Source organism: Tursiops truncatus, chromosome 14 (genome assembly GCF_011762595.2).
Source record: "Tursiops truncatus isolate mTurTru1 chromosome 14, mTurTru1.mat.Y, whole genome shotgun sequence".
Lineage (NCBI taxonomy): Eukaryota > Metazoa > Chordata > Mammalia > Artiodactyla > Delphinidae > Tursiops > Tursiops truncatus.
The window spans coordinates 6,055,274-6,078,941 of record NC_047047.1 but is presented as its reverse complement, the minus strand read 5'-3'; the positions used below and the strand labels follow the sequence as shown (position 1 = coordinate 6,078,941).

The following is a 23,668-nucleotide window of genomic DNA, read 5'->3' as shown; positions in this document are numbered from 1 at the left end:
GGTGTGGGTCCTTCTCAGCACAGGAGGGCAGCCATGAGGACAGCTGCTGGATGGCCCAGTCAGCGTGGAGCCCTGACCTCCCAGGACAGAGTGAGTGACTCGCAAGAATCAATGCAGGGACTCTGAAGAGAGGCAACGGGACCAACCGGGCAGGCAGAGATAGGGGAGCCAGGAGGCCCTGACCGTGGGTGGGGAGCGCCTGGGTGAACCCCGCCAACTTCTAACGTGGACACGAACAGGAAAAATGCCGGCACGCTGTCTGTGAGTCACCGGCCCGTCCCGGGCTCCTCTCTCAGCCGCCCTCCCCCACTCCCCCGCCCTGGCCCCGGCCACCCTCCCTGCAGACCCTGAGGTCCAGCGAGGACGCACCGTTCAGCACGATCAGCACTTTCTTCCACTGGGTGTTGCCCACTTTGGGCGTCTGGCAGAAGAGAATCTCGTGCTTGTCACAGACGAATATCCGGTCGAGGACAAACTTGGAGACGGCGGTGTGTGAGAGGTTCCTCAAGGTGTCCTCCCTGCACACGTTTCTGACGAGCTCCAGGCGTTGCATATAGACCAAGGGTTGAACGAGCCGCCCTCCCGCCAGCATATTCCCGGTCAGCTGCAGGGAACGGAGACAAAACGGGCACAAGGGCTTCATTAGCAGAACGGAGCATGCCGGGCATTAACTCACGGAGGCCGGAGCCTGGGGGCTGTCGCCACAGAAGCAGCAGGACGGAGGGCGTGAGTCAGCGCCGCGGCCCGGGGTTCAGGCTGCATGGATGCGCTGGACCACAGCGCAGCCAGAGACGGCTGACCCTGTCCCCTCATGCTCAGCTTGGACAAACCGCGGGGGCGGGTGGGCTGCCTGCCTGTCGCTGTGCTGATGGCATAGTGGCAACGGCAGGATATCCTCCGTTCAGCGATCTGAGGGAAGGCCAGCTTCTGCCCCCTCGCTCTCCCTCCATGTGACCTGAGTGTAAGTATGTGGCCTGGACCTAAGAACCTGCTGTCTACACAGGCGGTGGCTGTTTTGAAGATAACCTGGTACATTGGTGTATCTGGTTTATTAATTTAAGAAAACACCTTAGGTCATTGAGTGTGGGTTTTAAAAAGGCAGGCACCATTATTCCACCTCCTCAGGGCTGAGCACACCATTACGTTTCTCTGACATGCGGCTTCAGGTGAGGAGAGGGGCTCTGCCTGGCCGTCAGGTCAGTGGTACCAGTGGTTTGGCTGCTGTGAGCAGGTGATGGAGCCCATCAGCACTGGTTCTGCTCTGAGGAGTCACGAGACCAGGTGAGAAGATCCGCGTGAACTGCGGGGTGAAGGCTGTGATGCCAGAAACCCAGGGGTGTGCTGTCCAGACTTTGCTGGATGCTTTCTGTTGACCTCACGTGCAGCTCATGGGCAGGACTGTCCCTTCTCTGAGTTTAATTCTGGGCTGATAAACATCTTTAGAGCTGGCTCTCCTCACCTCATTTCTTCCTGCACGAGGGCAACCTGAACCTTCCATCCAGACCCGGCACAGGGGCCAGCAGGGGGAGAAGGGGGTCTCAGGAGTGCGCCCCTCACCTTGGCTGGGGGACGATTAGGAATTTACGTGCAAAAGGAGCCTGGGGAGAAATTGGAGTCAGAGTGTCAAGGAAGGTGAGCACGGGGAGAGGTCAGCGGCCCTGGGCCCTGCTGCTAACCCCCGTGACCCTGGATGGTTAGCTTTCTTCCTAGCCTCAGTTCTCTCATCCACACCCCCCGGAGGCTGGACTAGCTGCCCCGTAACTCCAAAGTTCCAGGATTCCCAGGATTCGGGGGCAGAGACCTTTTCCCCTGGTTTCCTACCGACTCACCCAACATCTCCAATCCACCCATCACAAAGCTCATTCTCGGCTGGGCGGGAACTCAACACAGTCAACACTTCAGAGCACCCACGATGCACAAGGCCCACCGACCGGGACTCCCCCGGCCAGATACTCAAAGCAGGCGGAAAGGTGCAGAAGCAGCGACTCTAAAGCTGAGCGTGACAGTAAGTGGAAACCAGCTGATGAGGGCAGGGAGGGAGGGGAGGCTGTTCCCCGTGATGGGGGACCCGCTGGGGCCAGAGGGGTGAGCAGGTGAGAGGGATACGCCAAGGAAGAATGGGTAGAGGGGTCAGTGCCGCGGCCTGGCTGTGCCCACCTTCAGCTCCTCAGGGAAGTGCGTCTCTCTCAGTGACCTCCCCGCGTCGGGCGCGGCGGTCAGGAACAGAAACTCCTGCTTGGCGCTGTAGGCTAGGAGACATAGAGAGGTTAAAACGTCTTCCCATGGAGGGGCAGACACTCCAATCAGTGCCACAGCCCAGAGGCCCCAGGAAGAGACCCACACAAACACACCCAAGTGATAGCTGACAAGGCGCAAAAGCGATGCGGTGGGGCAGCATCTTTTCAACAAATGGTACCCGAGCAACTGGACGCCCCCAGACAAAGAAGGAGCCTTTCCCTAAACCTCACCCTTTATTCGGGATTAGCACTTAAATGTGAAACAAAAAACTATACAACTTCTTAAAGAGCATAGGAGTAAATCTTGGAAAAACTGATAAACTGAATCTCATCAAAATTTAAAACCTTTGCTCGGCAAAGACCCTATGATGAGGATGGAAAGACAAGCTACAGACTGGGAGAAACTATCTGCAAACCACACGTCTGACCAAGGACTGGCATATCTAGAATATGTAAAGAGCTCTTAAATCTCAACAGTAAAAAAAAAAAAAAAAAACGCAAACAATCCCATTAGAAAATGAGCGAAACAGGAACAGACATTTCACCAAAGAGGATCTAGAGGTGGAAAAGGAACATATGAGAAGATGTTCAACGTCATTAGTCATCAGGCAAATGCAAATTAAGACCACAGTGAGATACCACTGCACACCTATCAAAATGCCTGAAACAGACTCCAAAAACTCCCAATGCTAGTGAGGAGGCAGAAAAAGGAATCACTAACACATGGTTGGTGGGAATATAAAATGGTACAGCAGCTCTCAGAAACTCCAGAAGAAGCAGTTTCTTCAAAAATTAAGCATTCAACTACAATATGACCCAGCAATTGCATTCCTGGGCATTTATCCCAGAGAAATGAAAAATTATGTCACAAAAACCTATACACGAATGTTCACAGCAGTTTTATTTATAATAGCCCCAAACTGAAACAACTCAGCTATCCTTCAACAGGTGAATGGTTAATCAAACACTGGTACATCCATGCCATGGAATACTACTCAGCACTAAAAAGGAACAAACTATTGATACACACAGTAAATTGGATGCATCTCCAGGTGACCCTGTTGAACTTAAAAGGCCAATCCCCAAAGGTCATATACCATATAAAACATTCTTGAAAGGACAAAATGGTGGAGAGGAGAACAGATTAGTGGTTGTCAAGGGGGGAGGGGGCAGGGGTGGGGGTGGGGAAAGGGTGGTGGGTGTGGCTACAGAAGGGCAACCGGAGGGATCCTGGTGGTGGTGGAGACGTTGTGCCTCGTGACTGCATCCTTGCCAACACCCTTCTTGTGACTCTGCACTGTGGTTTTGCAATGTGTTACGCTGGGGCAAAAGAGTAAAGGGTACATCGGACTCTCTTGTACAACTGCACGTGACTCTACAACGATCTCAAAATTCAAAGTTTAATTAGGAAAAAAAAGCCAAGTCAGCCGTCAAGTTAGTGCTCACCCTATTTTTGAAATTTATGGGAACTGAAATCAGACTAGAGGAGTCTTACAGAACGCTACACCAGAGTAATCACTTACAACAAACTGATTTGGGGGAAAACCTTCGGGTAGAATTTGAAGGTAACTGTCAGATCTCTACAATCAAAGAAACATTGCTTTCAAAGTTTTGCAAAGCCTGGAAACATAATTTGAATAAAAAAGTAGTTATCAAAGAAAAGCACAGAAATTAGCATAAAAAAGCATAAGCAAAGGCATATTTCACTTTGTTAAAAACATCAAAACCAACTCCTCTTGGGTCATTACTACCTACGCTTTGCAGGCTCTACTGCAGCCTCCCCGCCTTCAGTCTGGCTGTTAAAGACCCCCGCTCCCCAGCCAGCCCCGCCATGAACGAGCCCCACCCTGACGTCCTCCCGGTGCAGAGGGGAGAAACCCATCCTCCCAGAGCCCCGTCAATAATAATATCCCACCTCCCACCTCTCATGCCTCTGAGCTCTCCGACTCCAATAGAAATCTCGGCCACACACCTCTATGAATCCACGGAAATCTTTTCTCCTTTTCCCTGCGTTTGAGTTGAAATGCAGCCCTAACCACAGGTGCGCACAGGAGCTGCTCTGCACCTGCCGTGAGGACAGGAGGCACCACGGACCGCGTGAAGACAGACAGGGCAGCAGCACCCCTGGCCCCAAGGCTCCGGAATGCACCCCGAGGGCCACGAGGCCAGCGTCCAACCTCCTCCTCCTCCGCAGCCTCACCTGCGAGCACCAACGTGCTCAGGGAAATGGCACCTTCCACTCCCATCTGGTCACCTCATGTGCCAACATCTCTGCCCAGCACAGCGATGCTCAGCACTTCCACCGGCCGCACGGGTTCCCAGAAACCTAAGCTTCCTTAATGACATATTAGATGGACAATGTAGCGTGAATTCTAAACAACTGACTTAACAGTGTATTTTTGAAAAGCGCCTATTCCACACACTCAGAAGCATCCAGAACGGGCTCTGGTAGCTGTGGGACAGCTCACCTTCCAGCCACACATGTCGGCTATTCGTCCGCCAATTTTTAACTGTTTTTTTTTTTACCTTGAACATCCTGGTATTTGCTCCCCAACTCCCCTCGAACCCAATCCAACTAGATTCAAATAAAACCGACAGCACACCTTATGTTGGTTCTGCTTTCCCACTGCTTTGCTGACAACCATGTATTTTCAGCGGGTGCTGCTGTCGCCACTGTGACCAAAGGGCAGATCCCTGCCCCACCCTGAACCCCAGGGGCGAGACGCCAGCTTCAGGCCCAAGGACCCTGATCAATAGGTACCATCGGCTGTCTTCATAACGTGAGCTCGCTTTCCTTAGAGACATCATTATATTTGTTTTACAAAATGTCTTTAAATTTGCCACGTGCAGTACTGCTTTGTTTTTCTAGACAGGCTAGCATCCTCTCAGCTCCCTGACCTCTGTGTGTCCAGCTGCCCAGGGTCACCACTGCATCACACGCTGGGCAGGGGGCGTGCAGACATCGCATCACAGGTTTCGACCTTAAGGGGCTGGCAGCTGAGCTGAGGCACAAGATTAGGAAGAATATCAGTGTCTACGCATACACACCAGATTCACACGGATGTCAATTCTGTGTTCAAGTCTCAACACACCATGCCATCCAACTCCCACCACTGAATGGGATTTATTTCCCTATGACAAAGTCTAGTTCAAAACGACACTGAAATCTGTTAAAGAAGGATTCACCGTGGCTTCACTGCTGAGCCAAAGAGAGACCACCACTCACACACACTCACACACTCACACACACACGCACACACACACGGCTTTAAACAGCAGCTCAAGACAAATGTGCTCTTCCTACCCACTGGGTGGTAGGGAACTCATTAAGAACACGTAGGTGAGGGCTTCCCTGGTGGCGCAGTGATTGGGGGTCCGCCTGCCGATGCAGGGGACACGGGTTTGTGCCCCGGTCCGGGAAGATCCCACATGCCGCGGAGCGGCTGGGCCCGTGAGCCACGGCCACTGGGCCTGCGCGTGCGGAGCCTGTGCTCCGCAACGGGAGAGGCCACGACAGTGAGAGGCCCGCGTACCGCAAAAAAAAAAAAAAAATAGAACAGGTAGCTGAGAACTGGATGCTGGAACAGAGCCCACTTCCCAGGGGACAGAGCTGGAAGGAGCTGCCCGTAGACACTGAGGGCACCCAGCTCCCCGAACACTGAGGCCATGGATCTGCCGCCCACTTTACAGGGATGGAACTTCCCCACACGGGACACCACTGTGTGTTAGCTACTTCTTTGTGATGACAGTTCGCAGTGGGCTTCTGGTTCAAGAGCAAAAACACTGAACGGGAGTAAAATAAACGCCAGCACGCGAGGAAATCTCATGGCCACACATTTACCAGCCTCCCCGGCTTCCTGTAGGAGCCCGAGATCCACGGTGGGGCTGAGCTGCCTCTCAAGACAGGGGGGGCCCGAGGCCTGAACTTCTGGGGGGCCCGCTCCCTGCTCAGTCACCCAGGCCAGCAAGACACCATGCATGTGGGCTCGCTCCCTGCACCCGAACCCAGCCAGCAGACACCCGCCTTCAGGATCGCAGCCAGGGACTTGGGGACAGTTAGATAAGATCTGTGTGGTCGAGAAAGGTTGGGTTATGTTTGAGCCCAGCAACAAAGGGTTAGGGTTAGGGTTAGGGTTTAGGGTTTGGGGTTCGTGTTTAGGGGTTAGGACTCTCAGTCCACAGCATGACACGGGGCTGCATCCCCACTGAAGACCGGCTCCTCCGTGCTGCCCGAGGGGGAAAGGGGAGCTGGCTGGTGAGCTCTGGCTCTCACGTTCCCTCCAGGAGCAGCCCGCCACCAGGCTCCCATGCACGGAACCCCAGCAACTACGCGGGACACCCAAGGGCACGAGGACCACCGTGCGCCTCATGGGGCTGGAGCCACTGGTGAGACCCTGGTGAGCGCCCCTAGGGCAGCAGCAGACCTTCTCTGCAGTTTTAACATCCTAAGGCCTCTCAGCCTTCTCTGTAGGGTCACCTTCCACCCATTCACTTTCTGCTCCCCTTCCCCGAAACTTCTCAAGCTTCCACACTTTTCTGAAAACACTCAGCATAAAACCTGCCCCATCACAGCAGCGACACCTTGTTTATCAGATGCCCCTGAGATGCGAGGTGCTCTTCAGAGGCCTTGCTGCTGGATCATATTCAAACTCAGAGACACACGTCTTATTTAATTATTTTGGGTGGAATATAAAATATATTACATACACTCCTCATTTTTAAATAAAATAAACCACAAACAATTCAACCTCATGGCTCGCCTTTCAAGTGCCTCCCTTACCAGGAGGTGACACTAAAGGAATCACAAGTGAAATGTGTAGACTCAGTGACACCATTTCATGTTCTCTGCAGCTTTGTTTCTTGTGCAGTTTCCCAGCCACGTTCCCACTGGCGGTCCTCACCTGGGCCCCCCGCCTAGAGATTCTGCCCCCTGGTCTCTGCTGGGCCTGGGCAGCAGGAGGTATACACAGTCCCCATGCGATTTTAAAGTGCCCTGGGGACCAGAACCACTGCTCTAACTCTTAACAAGGGGTCTCCACTATCGGTGACGTTAACTGTTGGGGGGAGCAGCCCCGCAGCAAGTGGCTGGGCTGAGATCTGCAGCTCAGATTCCAACCACCTTCCCAGACTTGGTCTGTGCTGTCCTGACAGTGGCCCTGGTTCCCAGTGTGACCGTGATTAGCCGTGATACCCCGTGATGCTCTTGGCCACCCCAGATGCCTGCAGCTGTGACTCCACCTTCCCTGGGCTGTGAAAGCCTCTCGGGCTCCTGGAGGATGAGGGTAGGATTGAGATGACAGCCAGTTGGGCCCCGATAACGTTACTGACCTGAAACTGCGGAGCTGAGAACCACCCTGGGGGATTATTTCAGCACCTCCCTCTTCTGCCTGCAGATCTGCCTTCCTACCTTGCCCCTCTACAGGGAGGATGGAAGCAGGGGGTGTGGGGCATTGGGCGGCCTCAGCCTAGCCGGGGACACCCCCGGGGGCTCTCCAGGATAAGCAGGGCCCGGAGCCTGCTGGCCACACAAACGGCACGGGGTGTGCACCCGCGGGCGTAAATCAGCAAAAGACTGGTGTGATCCTTTTCTACTTCCCTTCCTCAAGGGCCACGGCCTGCAGGCGGACATGCCAAGCCTCGTGCGGGATAAAGATGCTGTGCGCTTCCTCCCTATCAGGATGGCGGCGCCAGGACACTCTAAGGCTGCTCACGAGCCTTTTCAGCATGTCCCGTGCGCCCTGCCTCATGCTGCCCCTGAAGGAGTGGCCTCAGGGCTCAAGATGACCGTCCCCACAGCTCCTCACTCGTGCCCAGCACCTCACAGGTCACTCATAGGGCCTCACGGTGCCCAGGTCGGGCTTGGAGCTGTCAGAGCAGGGAGCATGCCCATTCCACAGAAAAAATACTAAGGCCCCGGTAAGCAAAGGGCATGGGCACGAACTAGACGCAGCTCTTCTGAGGCTGGGTTGCGTGCTCTTAATATGTCCTCATCTGAACGCCTACATCAGGTCAAGGGGAGTTAAAAAAAATCCTCGAGCACAACCCAACACACATATATTTAGACCACCTTCCGGGGCACTGAAGGTGACCTTCAAACACATGGCCACCAGCAGGCAGCATCACCGAGCACATACGCAGCATCTCTCAACGACACCAAGCAGGGCTGGTCCCCAAACCCACAGACTGCGAGGGGAAAGACCCCTTCATCCCCGTCCACCTCCTCTCCCGAACCTCTGCAACATCAAGGATTTGGACGCCATGACCTCCAAGGCCCTTCTGGGTCAGAGTCACTCATCCAAGCAGGTACCCAGGAACAGTACCACAGCAAGGTCTGAATTTGCCAAAATCCATTCCCTGAGGAGGTGTACCTACCATCAGGGTCCTTAAAGGTCAGTGTGATGAACTTGCTGGCCACCATGAACATGAAAATCACCCAAAAGCATGTGGCCAACAGAAGCCACTGGTGGTGCATGTTGTCAAATGTCAGTCATTCAGTGCTTCCTCCTGGAAAACACAAGCAAAATGCTGCTTACAAGTCAATCAATCAAACAGAAGGTAATAAAAGAACAGGCCATTTCAGGTAATAGCCTCAATACAAACATTCCTGAAAAATTTTCTACTGATAACAAGGGTGTTTTGACTTATTACTTAACTTAACATCACATTTTTAATTAATAGCAACTTATCAAGTTGATAATTAAGTAAAATTTAAAACACTTTACCGGAAAGGAGCCATTTCTGTTTGGTCTTGGAACATGTGATAAGACTTCACTTCTGCAGATGTGCCTGTTGACTCTTTCTGGCCCAGGCTACTGTGTCCCTGGCATCTGGCACCTGCCAGGGCCTGGAAGCCGGGGCAGAAGGGGGCCTGCCGCGGGCCGGACCTTTGGGTAATCCTCAGAGGGCAGACGCCACCCTGAGGCGATTCCAAGCAGGCTGGGTTTAAAATCCCGACTCGCTGACAAGCTGCGGCCACACCCACTGAGCTGCAGAGAATCTCTGAAACCCGAGAAACGAACCCCGGAGCGTCCCGGCTCCGCCCACTTGCCCGCCAGAGCCTGTGCGGAACCTCGGGGGTGGGCGTTTCTCAGGCTATCGCTGCCCTGGAGTGACGTGGGGCACCTGGGTCCTCAGCGGGTCACACGGTTACACTCCGCTGCAGGGGACACAGAAGAACCGGAAGTCGCACTCGATTCTTTGCAAGCGAGACAAAAAAGTGCTTCGTGTCACCTTTAACACGGGGCTTCCTGAAGGCAAACCAAGCCACTTGGAGAGAGACCGTGCTGGGCTGGGGTGGTGTCTGCCGGCTGTCGCGCCGTCCATCACCCCCGGGCAGCAGGGAGCTGGTCTGTTGCACGTGCGCTGACGGAGCCTGAGTGCACCTGGTGGACAGGGCTCACGAGGGCCCGGGCGTCGGCCTTCCTCCTGCCTCAACGACAGATCCTTGCCTCTGAGGCCCTCACTGCGACCTGGATTCCCTCCCGCAAGGGGTTCTCCCCCCGCAGTCCAGCCCACACCTGCACCTGCATTCTCAGGTCTCCAGGCAGCAGGCGCACCATGTTTCCCGGGGTCCCCTGGTAGGGCTGCCACATTAAACACATGAAAACACGGGGTGCCCCGTGAAGTTCGAATTTCAGGTAAGCAAATCATTTTTTAGTACTTAGTATAACTATGTCCCCAGTACTGCGTGGGACACATTTATGCTTTAAAAAGCTATTTGCTGTTTCTCTGAATTCCCAATTTGCCTGGGTGTCCTGCATTCTATCTGGCAACACTACCCAATGAGGGGGACACCGCTCCCGCTCTAACTGCCTGAAGCAGCTGGCCTGTCTCCCTGTCCCCTTCTGCCACGCCTCGCCTGGGGCCACGTGGCACAAAGCAGAGCCCTGGAGTGCCCCACCGCTCGCTAGCTCTGGGACTCACCAAGTCACTTACCCTCCCTAAGCTGTGGCTTTCAGTCCCTGAGACAAGGCCCTCCTCCCTCCAGGATGGTCACGAGGATTAAATGAGAGACTGCACCAAAAGGACCACCTGGCCTGGAGCAGACCCTCTATAAACAGAAATCGGTCGGTCCCTCGGCACCCTTGGTGACTTTCCTATTTGACTGACACATACCTAGAAATTAACCTAACAGTGTGAACTGCCCAAGAGGAGAAGAAAAGAAAGGCCAGACCCTCAGCCCAGGCTACTAGCTTTTCTCTTCTAGAGACAAGGGAGGCACAGATGGCCCAGAGGGCACAGGGTCCCTCAGGGCTGAGTCTGCTGAGCTGGGCCCTCCGAGACGGGGATACTTGGCGGGGTCCGTCCCCACCAGTCACTGAAGAAGCCCGGCTTCAGGCCTTTTCTAACAGAGGGGTGGAGGGACCAGTGTGGGCTGGAGAGTGGGTAAAGAGAAAGCGGATGAGCTCCAGGCAGGTGGTCCACAACCTGCCCAGAGGCATCTGTGTCTGTGCACCAGTTCTCGGGAAGATTGAGGCTAAGGAAGAGGCCCTGGTGCCGAGTGGCCCAGGGCTTGTGGTTCACACTGTGCCGTGGCAGAGTGAGCACAGACACAGGGGAGTCACTGGGGTCTGCCCCCCTTACACAGACACCTCACCCTGCAGGGCAGGGCACAGAAGAGCCCCGGGCACTGGCACTCAGCTTTGCCCCGGCTCAACCCGCCGACCTCCGGGCTTCCTGCCCCTGGGCGCCACCCAGGCATCAGGCCGGTGCTGGGCACTGCACTTGGGAGGTTTTGTGATTTAAGGATCCGATCTTTCCAATGCGAGCTGGTCACCTGAAGGGATCTAATTCGCGTCCACCCGCCAAGCTGGTTCACCTCCAGATAAAGGTAGGAAGACAAAGAATAAACAGCCTGACATGAAAATGCAGCTCCCACCATCTGCCCTCCGGGAAGCCAGGCGGCTCAGAGGCAGGATCTCTACCTCTGGGCTGCTTGGAAAGTGAGACCTGCACTGTCGTGAAGCTCCGCCTGCCTTCCTAACCCTGGGTTTTCATGTAAAGTCAGAAGCAACAGCTACTTTCACCCAGAAGCGGGGGTGGGGCAGGGGCAGGATTTGGTCCCTTCTTCTCCGTGTTGGTGTCTGGGGGTTAGTCACAGAATAGCTCTCTGGGCCCCCTACTAGATTAGGACAGAACAGCCGCCTGCATACCCACCCGTGCGCTGGGAGGCCCTGTGAGACAGAGGCTGACAGAGCGCCTCGGCTGCAACGTACAATGATTCAGCCCGCTGCTGCTTCTTCCAGGCGGCAATTTTATTTCCAGAAAGTTCCACTTCTAAAGTGACTTCTGCTAAACTCCTACTGCACTAAGACATCCAGAGAGCCCTCTCCCCTTCCAAGCCCGGCCACGGCATCGGGATCAGGGGAGGGGGCGTCTGCACGGCACCCACCCGCCTCTCACCCCCTTCACGGCCCGCCTGGGCCGGGCAGAGACGGCGCCCAGGGCGCGTGGGGACTGTGATGCGGCTGCAGATTTGGGAAGCTCCGCGTGCATAAGCCCAGCCCCCGCCAACATCTCTCGGGAAGCAGAGCGTACGGCCAGCACTTAGCATGCAGGCCAGACCCAGGCCTGCCAGTGACCCCGGTGCCCTGCTGCGGTCCCTGCCCAGGCCACACAGCCTGTGGTGGTCACTGCAGGGGCCTGCGCTCGGGTAGCAGGGGGTGGGGAGTGGGTGAAGCGCTCTCCCAGCCACTGGGCCCCGGAGGGAATCCCCTGGCGATCCAGTGGTTAGGACTCGGCGCTTTCACTGCCGGGGTCCGGGTTCAATCCCTGGTCGAGGAACTAAGATCCCGCAAGCCGTGCGGTGCAGCTAAACCAACCAACCAGCCAACCAACCAACCAACCAACCACTGGGCCCCTGTAAACGCCAGGCAGGGCCTGCTCCCCCTGCTGCACAGCACAAGGCAGGCTCAGCCCTCCCTGCTGGCCACCCTGATTTGCCCTCCATCCTCACCTAGTTTCACTTCCTTCCCGGCACCCACCACAGCCTGAATCTTCTGCTTCCCCTGGTGGCATGTGAGCTCGTGCTGGAGCACCCCGGCCAGCACAGTGCCCAGCGCACCGCAAGATGACCTTCGCTATTGCTGGATGACGACATCAACCAAGAAACGACCGGGAAGACTTAGGAGAGCTGGCAGGTGCTTTAGAAGACACCTGGCTCAACCCTCCACCCCAAGGTCCAAACTCTCTAAAGTATGAGGCCCCCGTTAAACCTCAAAATACTTTTCCAGTCTCCACGTGAGTGCTTATATATTTAACATGCGATAACTGAGACTAGAAAACAACCCAAAGCTACTAGGACCTCACTATTACTTGAAAATAAAATTCTATTTTATAAGTCACGCACTCACATGCCTTTGAATAGACATACAACTACTGTTCTATGTCTACAACCTACTGACCAGGGGATAAAGAAAGAATGCTGCAGTCCAAAAAAAATTTTTTCTAAAATTTAAATAAAACAACGCTGAAAGGTGGTAAGCCAATTACATAGCTCCAAAGTATCAAGATACATCAGTAAACAAAAAAGGGCAAGTTGCAGAATCGAATTATGATCCTATTAGTTAAAAAGAATTATATATATACATGTGAACGTATGTGATTATATATACACGCAAACACACATACACGTGTGTGATGCACAGAATAAAATCTTGAGGATGAGTGGAGTCATTTTTTACTTCGTGCAATTCTGTATTTTAAACACATTATTGCAAAAAGCATATATCCATTTTATAATAAAAACCAATAAAATACAGAAAATACCACCTACATGTGCGGACCCGGGTGTTTTTATTTCTGCTGTTTAATTTTTTTCCTACCTGACCACCACCAACAGCAGTTTCCTTACCACTTTGTAAAATGGGGCAAAGGATGGTAAATACTTTTCCAGCCAGGAAAGAATGTGGTGCATGGACAGGCAATATGTATCTGAGTGTTTACGAAATACATCTCTGTCTTCACTAGTTAGTTTTTAATTCAGGTTTTAAAATGATTTAATATTTGAAACATAGAATAATATAACAAATACTTGTTTTCAGATGCTCAGTTCTAATAGTTCTGCTGTACGTACTTGAGTCTTTTAAAGGAAATAAAGGGTTACAGATGAGCTGGAGCCCCTGCCTGGCCCCGCTCCCCTCCCTCCCCAGATACCCTCCATCTGGGTGATGACACTTTCACTACGTCAAATACGGCTCCTCTCATAGACGCAGCAAGGTTTGGGAGGCTGGTCCTCCCAGTCCAGATGAAGGCAGGGCGGACTGGGGGGAGGGGAGGCGAGCTGCCCCCGGGCTGCGAGGAAACACTGCATTACTTATTATGTTTTCCAGGGGGCACATGCGGTGGTACAGCCGGGTGGAGAGATGGACCGTTTTTAAGCACTTAACTTTTTTTTTCTCGTGGTCTATAATGAGAAAATTCACAAATCACACACAGACTCAAGTGAAGAAGCTGTCAAGGTAGAAGCTGGTTAAAAATTTAGACGAGGGCTTCCCTGGTGGCGCAGTGGTTGAGAGTCCGCCTGCCGATGCGGGGGACACGGGTTCGTGCCCCGGTCCGGGAGGATCCCACATGCCGCGGAGCGGCTGGGCCCGTGAGCCATGGCTGCTGAGCCTGCGCGTCCAGAGCCTGTGCTCCGCAACGGGAGAGGCCACAACAGTGAGAGGCCCGCGTACGGAAAAAAAAAAAAAAAAAAAAATTTAGACGAACCAGGACTTGCTCTCCAAGTCCCATGCTGACCAGAACAAATGAGACTGAAGCCCGGGCCCCCGCCACATGCCCCACCCCTCAGGGCCACTATCTCTACACTTATGACATCCGACACACACACACACACACACACACACACACACACACACACACACGAGGAGACATGCACCTGCATACATTCACACACACGCGAGGAGATGTGCACCTGCATATTCTCACACACACACACACACACACGAGATGTGCACCTGCATACATTCACACACACACACACACGCGCGTGCGCGAGGAGACGTGCACCTGCATACATTCACACACACGCGAGGAGACGTGCACCTGCATACATTCACACACACACACACACACACGAGACGTGCACCTGCATACATTCACACACACACACACACGAGGAGACGTGCACCTGCATACATTCACACACACGCGAGGAGACGTGCACCTGCATACATTCACACACACACACACACGCGCGTGCGCGAGGAGACGTGCACCTGCATACATTCTGAAGGACACACTAACCGAGAAACGATCAATTACCAAGCTCATCACGAAAAGGTGTCCTCATTCATCCCACAAAACAGGCGCAGGGACACAGCACCGAGCCCCAAAGCACCCCCCAACACACACACGCTCCTCGTCCTGTGGAGCTGGCAGGCTGCTGGGGGGACCGGCAGCCGCCAAAGACTCTACCTAAGACGTGAGATGAGGCAGAGGACGCGGTGCCGTGAGAGGAAAGCACAAGGGCCGCGACCTGGCAGATGGAGGGCAGGGGCGGCACAGAGACCTACAGGGTGCGGGGCGGAGACCCAGGCACCGGGCTGCAGAGCAGCACAAACGGAGGCCCAGGCGCAGGCACGAGCTTCCCGAGCTCGGCCAGAGAGGCGCCCTGGCAGACGTGGTCAGACAAGGCTGGGCCCTGGGGAGCGGTCGCCTTGTGGGTGAGAGGGGATGGGGTACAGTGACCTGACTTACATCTTGGAACTATTTCTCTGGCAGCCAAGCACAGCGATCCGCTCAGCCATGCCCCAGCCCCGGGGTCACTTCCACAGGCCGCAGGTGGTGCTCCTAAATGCTCCCCATCACATCACCCTCTCGATCTCTGAAAACCCGCCAATGAACCAGTAAGAGCCACAGGACCTGAGGGGCTAGGCTTTGACGAATCCTACGGAGGGGTGTGTCCACTTGGCCAGGCAGCGTTTCTGCTCTGCGATCATCTGCTAAGGTGTCCGACCTTACGTTTAGGGCAGTGGCTCCCAGTCCGGGCTGTGTACTGGACCCACCTGGGGAGCTTCTGAAAACTACAGCAACACCCTGGGCCCCAAGAACACCTGAGCAGAGACAATGCAACAAACCTGTGGAGGAGGATCTAGGCAAACCTGTGAGGCTGAATCTGGGCGAGTCTGAAAAGCTCTGCTCAGGATGCCAGTGAGCGGCCAGGCTGAGCTGCTTGCTGGTCCAGCCCCCAGGCCTCCTCAGCTTCTACTGCCCCCGCTGCCCCCTGGGGAACTCATTAAAATGCAGATTCCAGGCCTTTTAGCGTAACAGCTGTCTTCCCACCACCTCTTTACAGTATGAGAAGGAAAACCGTAGCAAAAGGGTGTCTGTCAACTGAGACTGTCAACTGAGGATCTGAATTACCTGTGCTCCGAATAAACAGCTTAAAGAGACCTGATTAGAATAAAGACCTCCATCACTGTTCCCATTTACTCTCCTTTCCAGCCCTCCCATCTATAGGTAACCAGCCCCTGTAGAATTTTGGGCTGACCTTGGAAAACTCAGGAAGATTTGCCCCATTTTTTTTTCAACAAAAAGAAAGTCATTCCAAATTCATGTAGCCCCAGCTCCTCCCGGCCTGCCCGCCATCTGCCATCTGCAGTGTTTCCTTGAGCACACGAATTCCCCACGGGTCTGCCTCCTGTCCACGGGCAACAGCCTTGAGGCTCATTGTTTCCGTCTGCAGAGAGTCTGGGGCCTGACACCCACGGTCCTCCCTCCTTGGCTCTGGAAGGGCCACTGCTCTCCCTGCAGCCAGGTGACAAACAGCCTTTAAAGAGCCTGACATTTTCTGTAATTAACTCTCCCTTGTTCAAGGAGCCAAGACAACTCCCAACGTGCCTCTTGCAGCTAACAGGGATGAACCTGAGCGCGCACCCTGGCCGTTTGCAGAGCTTCCCTACTCCTGATCATTACGTGGGATTTGCACCTCTCAAGATGTCAGGCTCTGAAACCAAGCCAGAAGGTTGGCTCTTTGAAAACTCACAAGGCAGAAGCGGTGGTTAAAGAACTGACGGACATATGGGGAAAGCAGGGTCAGGTATGCAGGAAGACCACTAACCATGCACGAAATCCTAAGCTGCTTCTCTCTCTCTAAACCGTAAGGAAGACAGCACACATCTGACATGTTTGTAATGACAACAGTGACTCTGGTACCACTATCAACTTTTGGTGCAAATTCGGCCTCCCTTGCACTTTCAAAATGATGCTTTTTGAAAGCATCCATTTTGCTCAGCTGCCAGTGGCTTCTCCCCCGTGTTCGAGTTGTTACCCAAAAGCACAATCCTTCTGAATTTGTGCAGAAGAGTTTGACTCCCACCTGCCTAGTTTCACTTGTTTTTCTCCTAGTTCTATTTTTTTTTTTTTTTTTTTTTTTGCAGTACAAGGGCCTCTCACTGTTGTGGCCTCTCCCGCTGCGGAGCACAGGCTCCGGACGCACAGGCTCAGCGGCCATGGCTCCGGACGCACAGGCTCAGCGGCCATGGCTCACGGGCCCAGCCGCTCCGCGGCATGTGGGATCTTCCCAGACCGGGGCACGAACCCACGTCCCCCGCATCGGCAGGCGGACCCCCAACCACTGCGCCAGCAGGGAAGCCCTCTCCTAGTTCTACTTTTACTATGCACATTCACTCCTCCTGTGGTAAATAAGCCCATTTAACTGTTCCAAACAGAGTTAAAACATTTTTGAAAGCAATTGGCCTAGACGTGCACACAAGCACACAGATAAATCTCACAACCGTGGTGCAAAGGAAATACAGCAAAAATAGAATGAGATATATGACACAGTGCCATTTACGTAAATTAAAAACGCAGGCACTGAAACCAAAAATACACGTTCTACAAAAACACAGAGAAAGAAGAGGATGACCTTTCCAGTGATTTCTTATGTGGGTGGACGAGAGGAAATGAGACTGAGGAAAGGGAATTAAAAAGGCATCCACAAGTAAACAAAACAAGGGGCCCTGCGGATATCAGGGATGGTAACCGAGGAGTTAACTTCCATTCAACTCCTTGAATGCGAAGGAGACAGAGGGACAGACAACTAGACAGAGAAAGGAGAGGAGATTTAAAAAACCAAAAAACAGCTTTTCCCCAAATGTTATTCATCCATTCAGCCATATTTACCAAGGGCTTATTCTGAGCCAGGAGCTGTTCCTGGCTCTGGGGATACAGCAACCTACCCGCTCTGCTCTCATGGTGCTTGTTTCTAATAGAGGCAGACAGGCCATAAACAGGTAGAGCCATTAACGCCTAGGATCACACCAGGCAGGCGCTAAGTGACACAGTTAATAACACAGAAGGGTAAGGGAGGAAGGGGCACCTCGGTGGAGATGATGTTGAGAAGATGTTCAAACAGAGGGAGGGGACTCATCACGCAGCACCTGGCAAAGAGCTTGGTCTGGGTCCCAGAATCCCCAAAGCAGCAAGGAGGCTGGCATCTCCTGTGCAGAGTGAGCAGGACGGCGGGGGAGTGGCCCAGATGAACAGCCTTGTCAAGGGCCCTTTACTGAGTTGGAAACTCCTGGACCCCCACCCCCCATCACCCATGTACCCCGGGGAAAGGATCACCTGCCCAGCGTTCAGTTTTTAAAACATTCATTCAAAACCTATCCAGACAGCAAAGGAAACTTCACGAAAAGAATCTGGTCATGCACAAGGACCCGGTAACCCCAGGAGGACAGACAGGGAGAAGGGAAACAAGAGACAGCTGAGGCTGGAGCAGCAGGGACCCTCCACCACCAGCCCTTTCGATTTTGAACTAAAATGTGTTCCCTAATCAACAAAATTATTAAATCACCACTTAAGAAAATAAAATGCTGCGTATGAATTTATAAAATATATAAAGTCTAGGGCTTCCCTGGTGGCTCAGTGGTTGAGAGTCCGCCTGCCGATGCAGGGGACACGGGTTTGTGCCCGGGTCCGGGAAGATCCCACGTGCCACGGAGCGGCTGGGCCCGTGAGCCATGGCCGCTGAGCCTGCGCTTCCGGAGCCTGTGCTCTGCAACGGGAGAGGCCACAGCAGTGAGAGGCCCGCGTACCACACAAAGAAATAATAATAATAAATAAATAAATAAATAAATATATATATATATATGTATATAAAGTCTTATTACAATCACTGTGAGCTTTAAATTCATAGTAAGGGTTTCTCTCAGTCTAAGTTCAGAAATTTCCTTTGTCTACCTGGCCATCGTCATTACAATTTACCACCTCAGAACGACTGACTGCTCATCCTTTAGGGACCAGAATGGAAACCTACTCCTCACTCTAGCCAGCTGGAGAATGAACTGGAGGTGAAGACAGATTCTCAGGAGCGATGATGACGAACAGCAAACACGTCTTCGGGGGTCGCTGCAAGCCAGGCACTGCACTTGGCAGGTACCCAGCTCACCTAACCCCCTGCCTAAGCGGGTGCTCCTATTATGATCATGGTTAAGAAAACATTTCTAAGAATCCGTGTACATACTCCTATTTACGAGTTTAAGCTTCCAGAAATCTCCATATGAGCAAGAAAGGAGAATGCTATGTGACGTGGATCTCAGATAACTAGTGAGGTGTCCAGAATCTCCCTTCCATACCTTCTTAGGCCTGGTCCACATCTCCTTGCAGTATCTGCTTTGCCTTGGAGGTTCCTGGCTCCTCCTGTCTCTGTACGGGACGATTAAAAAAACAAATAAGCACCATTAAAGGTTATGAGATCAACTTACTGAACACAACTTGCTTTATACTTAGTAAACAGTTAACCACTTTGATTTTTCAAGTATATTTCCCACGCCAGGTCTCTTACAGAGGGGGGTTATCTTTGGATGGCCTGGCAGATGAATAAATATTCTAAACGTACCAAAAGAGCTAGCTGTTTAAAACATTCTTCCCTGTCACTTAGTATGAAAAAATGAAATATTTTTTGGAGCAAAAATAATCAGATCCTATTATACCTGTTTTATATGTTTGATATTGCGTAAAGGATTCCTGTATAAGATGATCAAATCTTTCAATGCAAGATGTTCACGGGGTTTTGTATTTCTTCAAGCTATAACACCCTGGTAAATTCTAGCCAAACGTCATATCGTGAATGAATAAATGGAAACAAGCCAAACTCATGGAATTAGAGAGATTACAGATTTAATAGAGCTACCTGGCAAAATAAACATCCAACTGATTTAAAACACAATAGAGCCCGAGCTGTCTGGGATGCTTGGAGCAGTCTAGCTATGCTTCCCTTTACTCTTATGAACTCAATATTAAAAGGAAAAGCAATTTTATGTTACAAAGACGGAAAGATTAAGATGCAGATTCTTCCAGACCTGTATCAGGACAAAACACTCTCTTGGCTTCTATGATCTCTCAGGTCCTGCATTCACCTCTCTCCCCCGTTTCTATTCTACTGCATAACCTCAAGCATTTGAAAAATGATCTGAATATAACTGCAAGTTGCCCAGGATAGTAACTAATTCTTCCCTTTCTTTGTTCAGTTTTGCAAGAACTCCAGTTTCCATTCCAGGGAAGGAGAGAATTTTTCTCTTAGGTATTTCTTGGAGACTCTATCCTTGAGGGTCAAAAGCAAAGATGGAAAGATTTTTCTTTCCATCTTGAAATTCCCATTTGGACCCAAGATGGACTTTGCCCTAATTATAATGGGAAAAAAGAGAGAAGACCATTTCCCTCCTCGTGTCTCTTCCTCTTAACCCAGTCAATGAAAAGAATGAATAAGCCTGGAGCTAAAGGGAGCTCTGCCTGGTTTTAACAATACCTGAGACATTTCTCACTCTGGCAGTGAAAACTGACCAATAACCAACTCTTTATGGTCCAAGGCCCCAGACTTGGAGTGTCTGAGACAAAAAAAAACCCTTTATAACAGTCCTGCCTCTCAGCTAACCAGAACCTGACTGCGCTGCTTTGCACTCAGTGCCCGGCCCTTTCCTGCCTTTTGCAGACGTGGAAAATAACAAGGCAGCTTTTGGAAGATCTGGTTCATCTTCCCAGCCAGAAGTGCAGAAATTTATGCCTCCACCTCCAACTTCTGACAGGCCTCTCTTCTGTCCAAATCTGAGCTGAGGGCACCCGGGAGCCTACCTGGCAGGACACACGCATTTCCAACCATCCTTTCCCCTCCCACCCGCCAGAGACGTGCCTAATTGTGCACTTAGGGAAGCTGCACATGGCCCTTCTTCCCTGGCCTCTCTCTTCCTCTGTCTGCCTGCTCCCTGCACCCAAGTGGAACATTTTCTTCCTCTTTCCGCCTCCAATTACAAATGCAAATTCTCAGGCAAGGATGAAAGAAGTAAACTATGGATCACCGAGTATCAATGATGCCACGATCACAGCATCCCCAGCAAGGACGCCGCCTCATTGCATAATTAACGTGATGAAGGTTCTCCTCTTTAACCCCACGAACTAGGGAGGCCCTCAAGTCGCCAAACCACACTGGGATATCGCTAGCAAACAGAAGCCGGTTTTCCCCCCGTTTTCCCGTCCACCCGGCGTGTTGTGGGAGTCGGGGTCCGGGAGTATACGACGCTCATCCCCCCGCCCCCCGCCCTTCCCCGAGCTCACCCTCTGTGGAGCCGGAGCCTGTCGCGGCCCTCGGGCCCTTCCGCGGCCCCAGGGGCGAAGCTCGGCTCGGGCCTCGCGGGCCTGGGGGCAAGGCGCGCGGGGTCCCGGCGTCCGGGGAGCGCTGGAGGCCCGCCCGCCCGGAGGCCTCGGCGCCGCCGCCCGCCCGGCCCGGGATGTGGCGGCGGCGGCGACAGCGGCGGCGGCGGCGGCGCCGGAAGAAGGAAAGCGAGCGCGCGACGCCCTCTCGGGGGGCGAGGCCGCCGCCGCCCCACGCGGCCCTAGCGCCCGTCCGCGCCGTGCGCGCCCCTGCGCGGCTGTGCGCGTCCCCGCCCCACCCCCCGCGTGTGCGTGCCGCCAGGACCGAGGGGAGGTGGGAGGGGGCGGAGCCAAAGGACCCCAGGAACCCGATCACCCGGTCCTTGAGCCTCCCTTCCACCCACACCCCCCCAAAAAAACACCCCCCAAATTATATCCCGGGAAGTGACAGAGAGACTTGTGGCCAAACCTAATCCCACTAGGTCTCCATCCAGGAAACAGGTTGGGTGTTTGAGAACGAAAAAAAATCCCAAACTTGGAAAAATGAAAAATAGAAAAATCCAAGCTTGGAAAAAGGCAAAATTGCTTGAGTTTGGGGCACCTCCCAGCATTCCTAATCAGCCTACCTGGTAAAAACAGCTTTCAACAGGGCGCTTTCCGCAGACCCACCCTTGGCTGACAGATGTAACCCCCTTGTCAAGGTAGAGTGGGTGGAGTCAGTCCCAACGGTGATGGGGATTTTATTGCCCTAGAAAACGTCAACTAGTTTTGTCTTGATCTAACCTACATGTTTGTTAACTACCTAAATATATATCTACTTAGCAAACACGGTAATATAGATACGTGTGTACACACACGTATGCACTTGAACACATATAATTTTTGTCAAGCTTTCAAGAAACCAGCTTTTTTTTTTTCTTCTTTGGTCTACCCTGTTGGTTTCCTCTTTATGACTTAAGTGTAATACCGGTGGGGCTCAACATTTCAGAATTTCACTTTCAACGTGGTTACTGACCACCATGACTTAAAGATGGCAAGGCAGTTTAAGGGCGGTTTACTCGGTCTTTTGATCACACATTCAGATATTTATTAAGCCCTTTCTTGGGGGCACTATGGTTGACAAGAGACATTTGCTTTCTCCTTGAGGGTTTGAATGGACACACGTACATGAGAGGAGCACAACAAGTAAATTTGGAACTTAGAAGTGACACTGAATAATATGCAGAGTTTAAATAAGAGTCCAAGCTCTGGGAATTAGACCTTGTTGGTTCAAATCTTTATTCCACCCCAGAAGGCTCGTGACCATGTCAAGTTCTTTTGTCTCTCTGTGCTCCCATTTCGTCATCTATAAAATAGGGATATTATATAGTATTTACCCCAGAGTTTGATACTAAAGAATAGAGGAGATAATGCATTTGAAGTACATAGCACAGTTCTCCCCCAGTAGTTAAAATCACAGTAAACATAAACTACTTTCATTATTATTTATTATTTATTGCATTCCTAATATGCTGTTCAAATATTAAAAGATACAGTTCTTTCAAGAGGCTTACACATTGGTGACTAAGGTAGCTGAACATTTTTGTTGGGGTTTTTCCGAATTATTCTAGTTCTCTTTGTTTCTATAAATGAACTTTTCATTCAGTCTTTATAACAGCAGAATAGTTTCTAAAATAGCAGTTCTCAAAACGTGATCTGTGGACCCCTGAAAATCTCCAAGATCCTTTTAGGGGATCTGCAATATCAAAACCACTTTCGCAATAACACGAGAACATTAGTTGTCTTCACTATTTTTTTAAACATTTTAAAAATTGAAGTATAGTTAATTTACCAGTTTGTGTTAGTTTCAGTTGTACAGCAAAGTGATTCAGTTATATATGTATACCTGAATATATATATTCTTTTTCAGATTCTTTCCCATTATAGATTATTATAAGATACTGAATATAGTTCCCTGTGCTATACAGTAGGTTCTTGTTGTTTATCTATTTTATATATAGTAGTTTGTTAATCCCAAATTCCTAATTTATGCCTCCGCTGCTATCCCCTTTGATAAACAGAAGTTTATCTTTTTTTTAACATTTTTATTTTTATTTATTTAGTTTTTTAATTAATTTATTTATTATTGGCTTTCACCTTAAGAAACTAGAAAAAGAATAGCAAACTAAACTTAAAGCAAGAATAAAAGAAGTAAATAATAAAGATTAGCGTGGTAATAAATGAAAGAAAAAATAGAAAAGCAAAAGAGAAAATAACAAAACAAAAAATAGCCTCTTTGAAAAAATCAACAAAATTGATACATCTTTTTCTAGATTGACCAAGAAAAAAAGAGAGGAGTCAAATTATTAGAATTAAAAGGGGGATATTACTTACAAACTTACAAAAATAAAAAGGATTATAAATGAATACTATGAACAATTGTATGCCAACAAATTAGATAACCTGGACAAGTGGACAAATTCCTAGGAAACACAAACTACCTAAAATTGACTCAAGAAGAAACAGAAAATCTGAACAGACCTATAACAAACAAGGAAGAGATTGAATTAGTAACTTTAAAACTTCCTACAAAGAAAAGACTAGGCCCAGGTGACTTCACTGTTGAATTCTACATTTAAAGAAGAATTAATGCGAATCCTTCACAAACTCTTCCAAAATATAGAAGAGGATGGAACACATCTCAACTCATTCAATGAGTCCAATATTACCCTGATACCAAAGCTAGACATAGACATCACAAGAAAACTACAGACCCATATCTTGTATACAAAAGACACAAAATCCCTCGACAAAATACATGCAAATTGAATCCAGTAATATATATAAAGGATTATACAACA

The 23,668-nt window shown here is 51.1% G+C and overlaps 1 protein-coding gene across 6 annotated transcripts in view; it reads right to left on the bottom strand.

Moving 5' to 3' along the window:
* CHST10 (carbohydrate sulfotransferase 10) overlaps positions 1-21,010 on the bottom strand; it is a 36,747-nt gene extending 15,737 nt beyond the window's left edge. For 3 of the 6 annotated variants that reach the window (XR_002175578.3, XR_012325576.1, XM_019931202.3), the window contains exons 1-5: positions 20,793-21,010; positions 18,818-18,887; positions 8,610-8,741; positions 2,158-2,249; positions 370-604 (exon numbers count right to left, since the gene is read on the bottom strand). Coding sequence is in view for 4 of the 6 variants with exons in the window: in XM_019931202.3 (XP_019786761.1) it covers positions 370-604; positions 2,158-2,249; positions 8,610-8,709 (427 nt within the window). In the remaining 2 variants the exon portion in view is untranslated. Of the gene's footprint in view, positions 1-369; positions 605-1,459; positions 1,599-2,157; positions 2,250-4,437; positions 4,573-8,609; positions 8,744-18,817; positions 18,888-20,792 lie in introns of those variants that run through there. The other 3 variants (XM_033838093.2, XM_033838094.2, XM_033838095.2) reach the window with 3 other exon arrangements.
* Between the last annotated feature and the right edge of the window lie 2,658 nt (positions 21,011-23,668).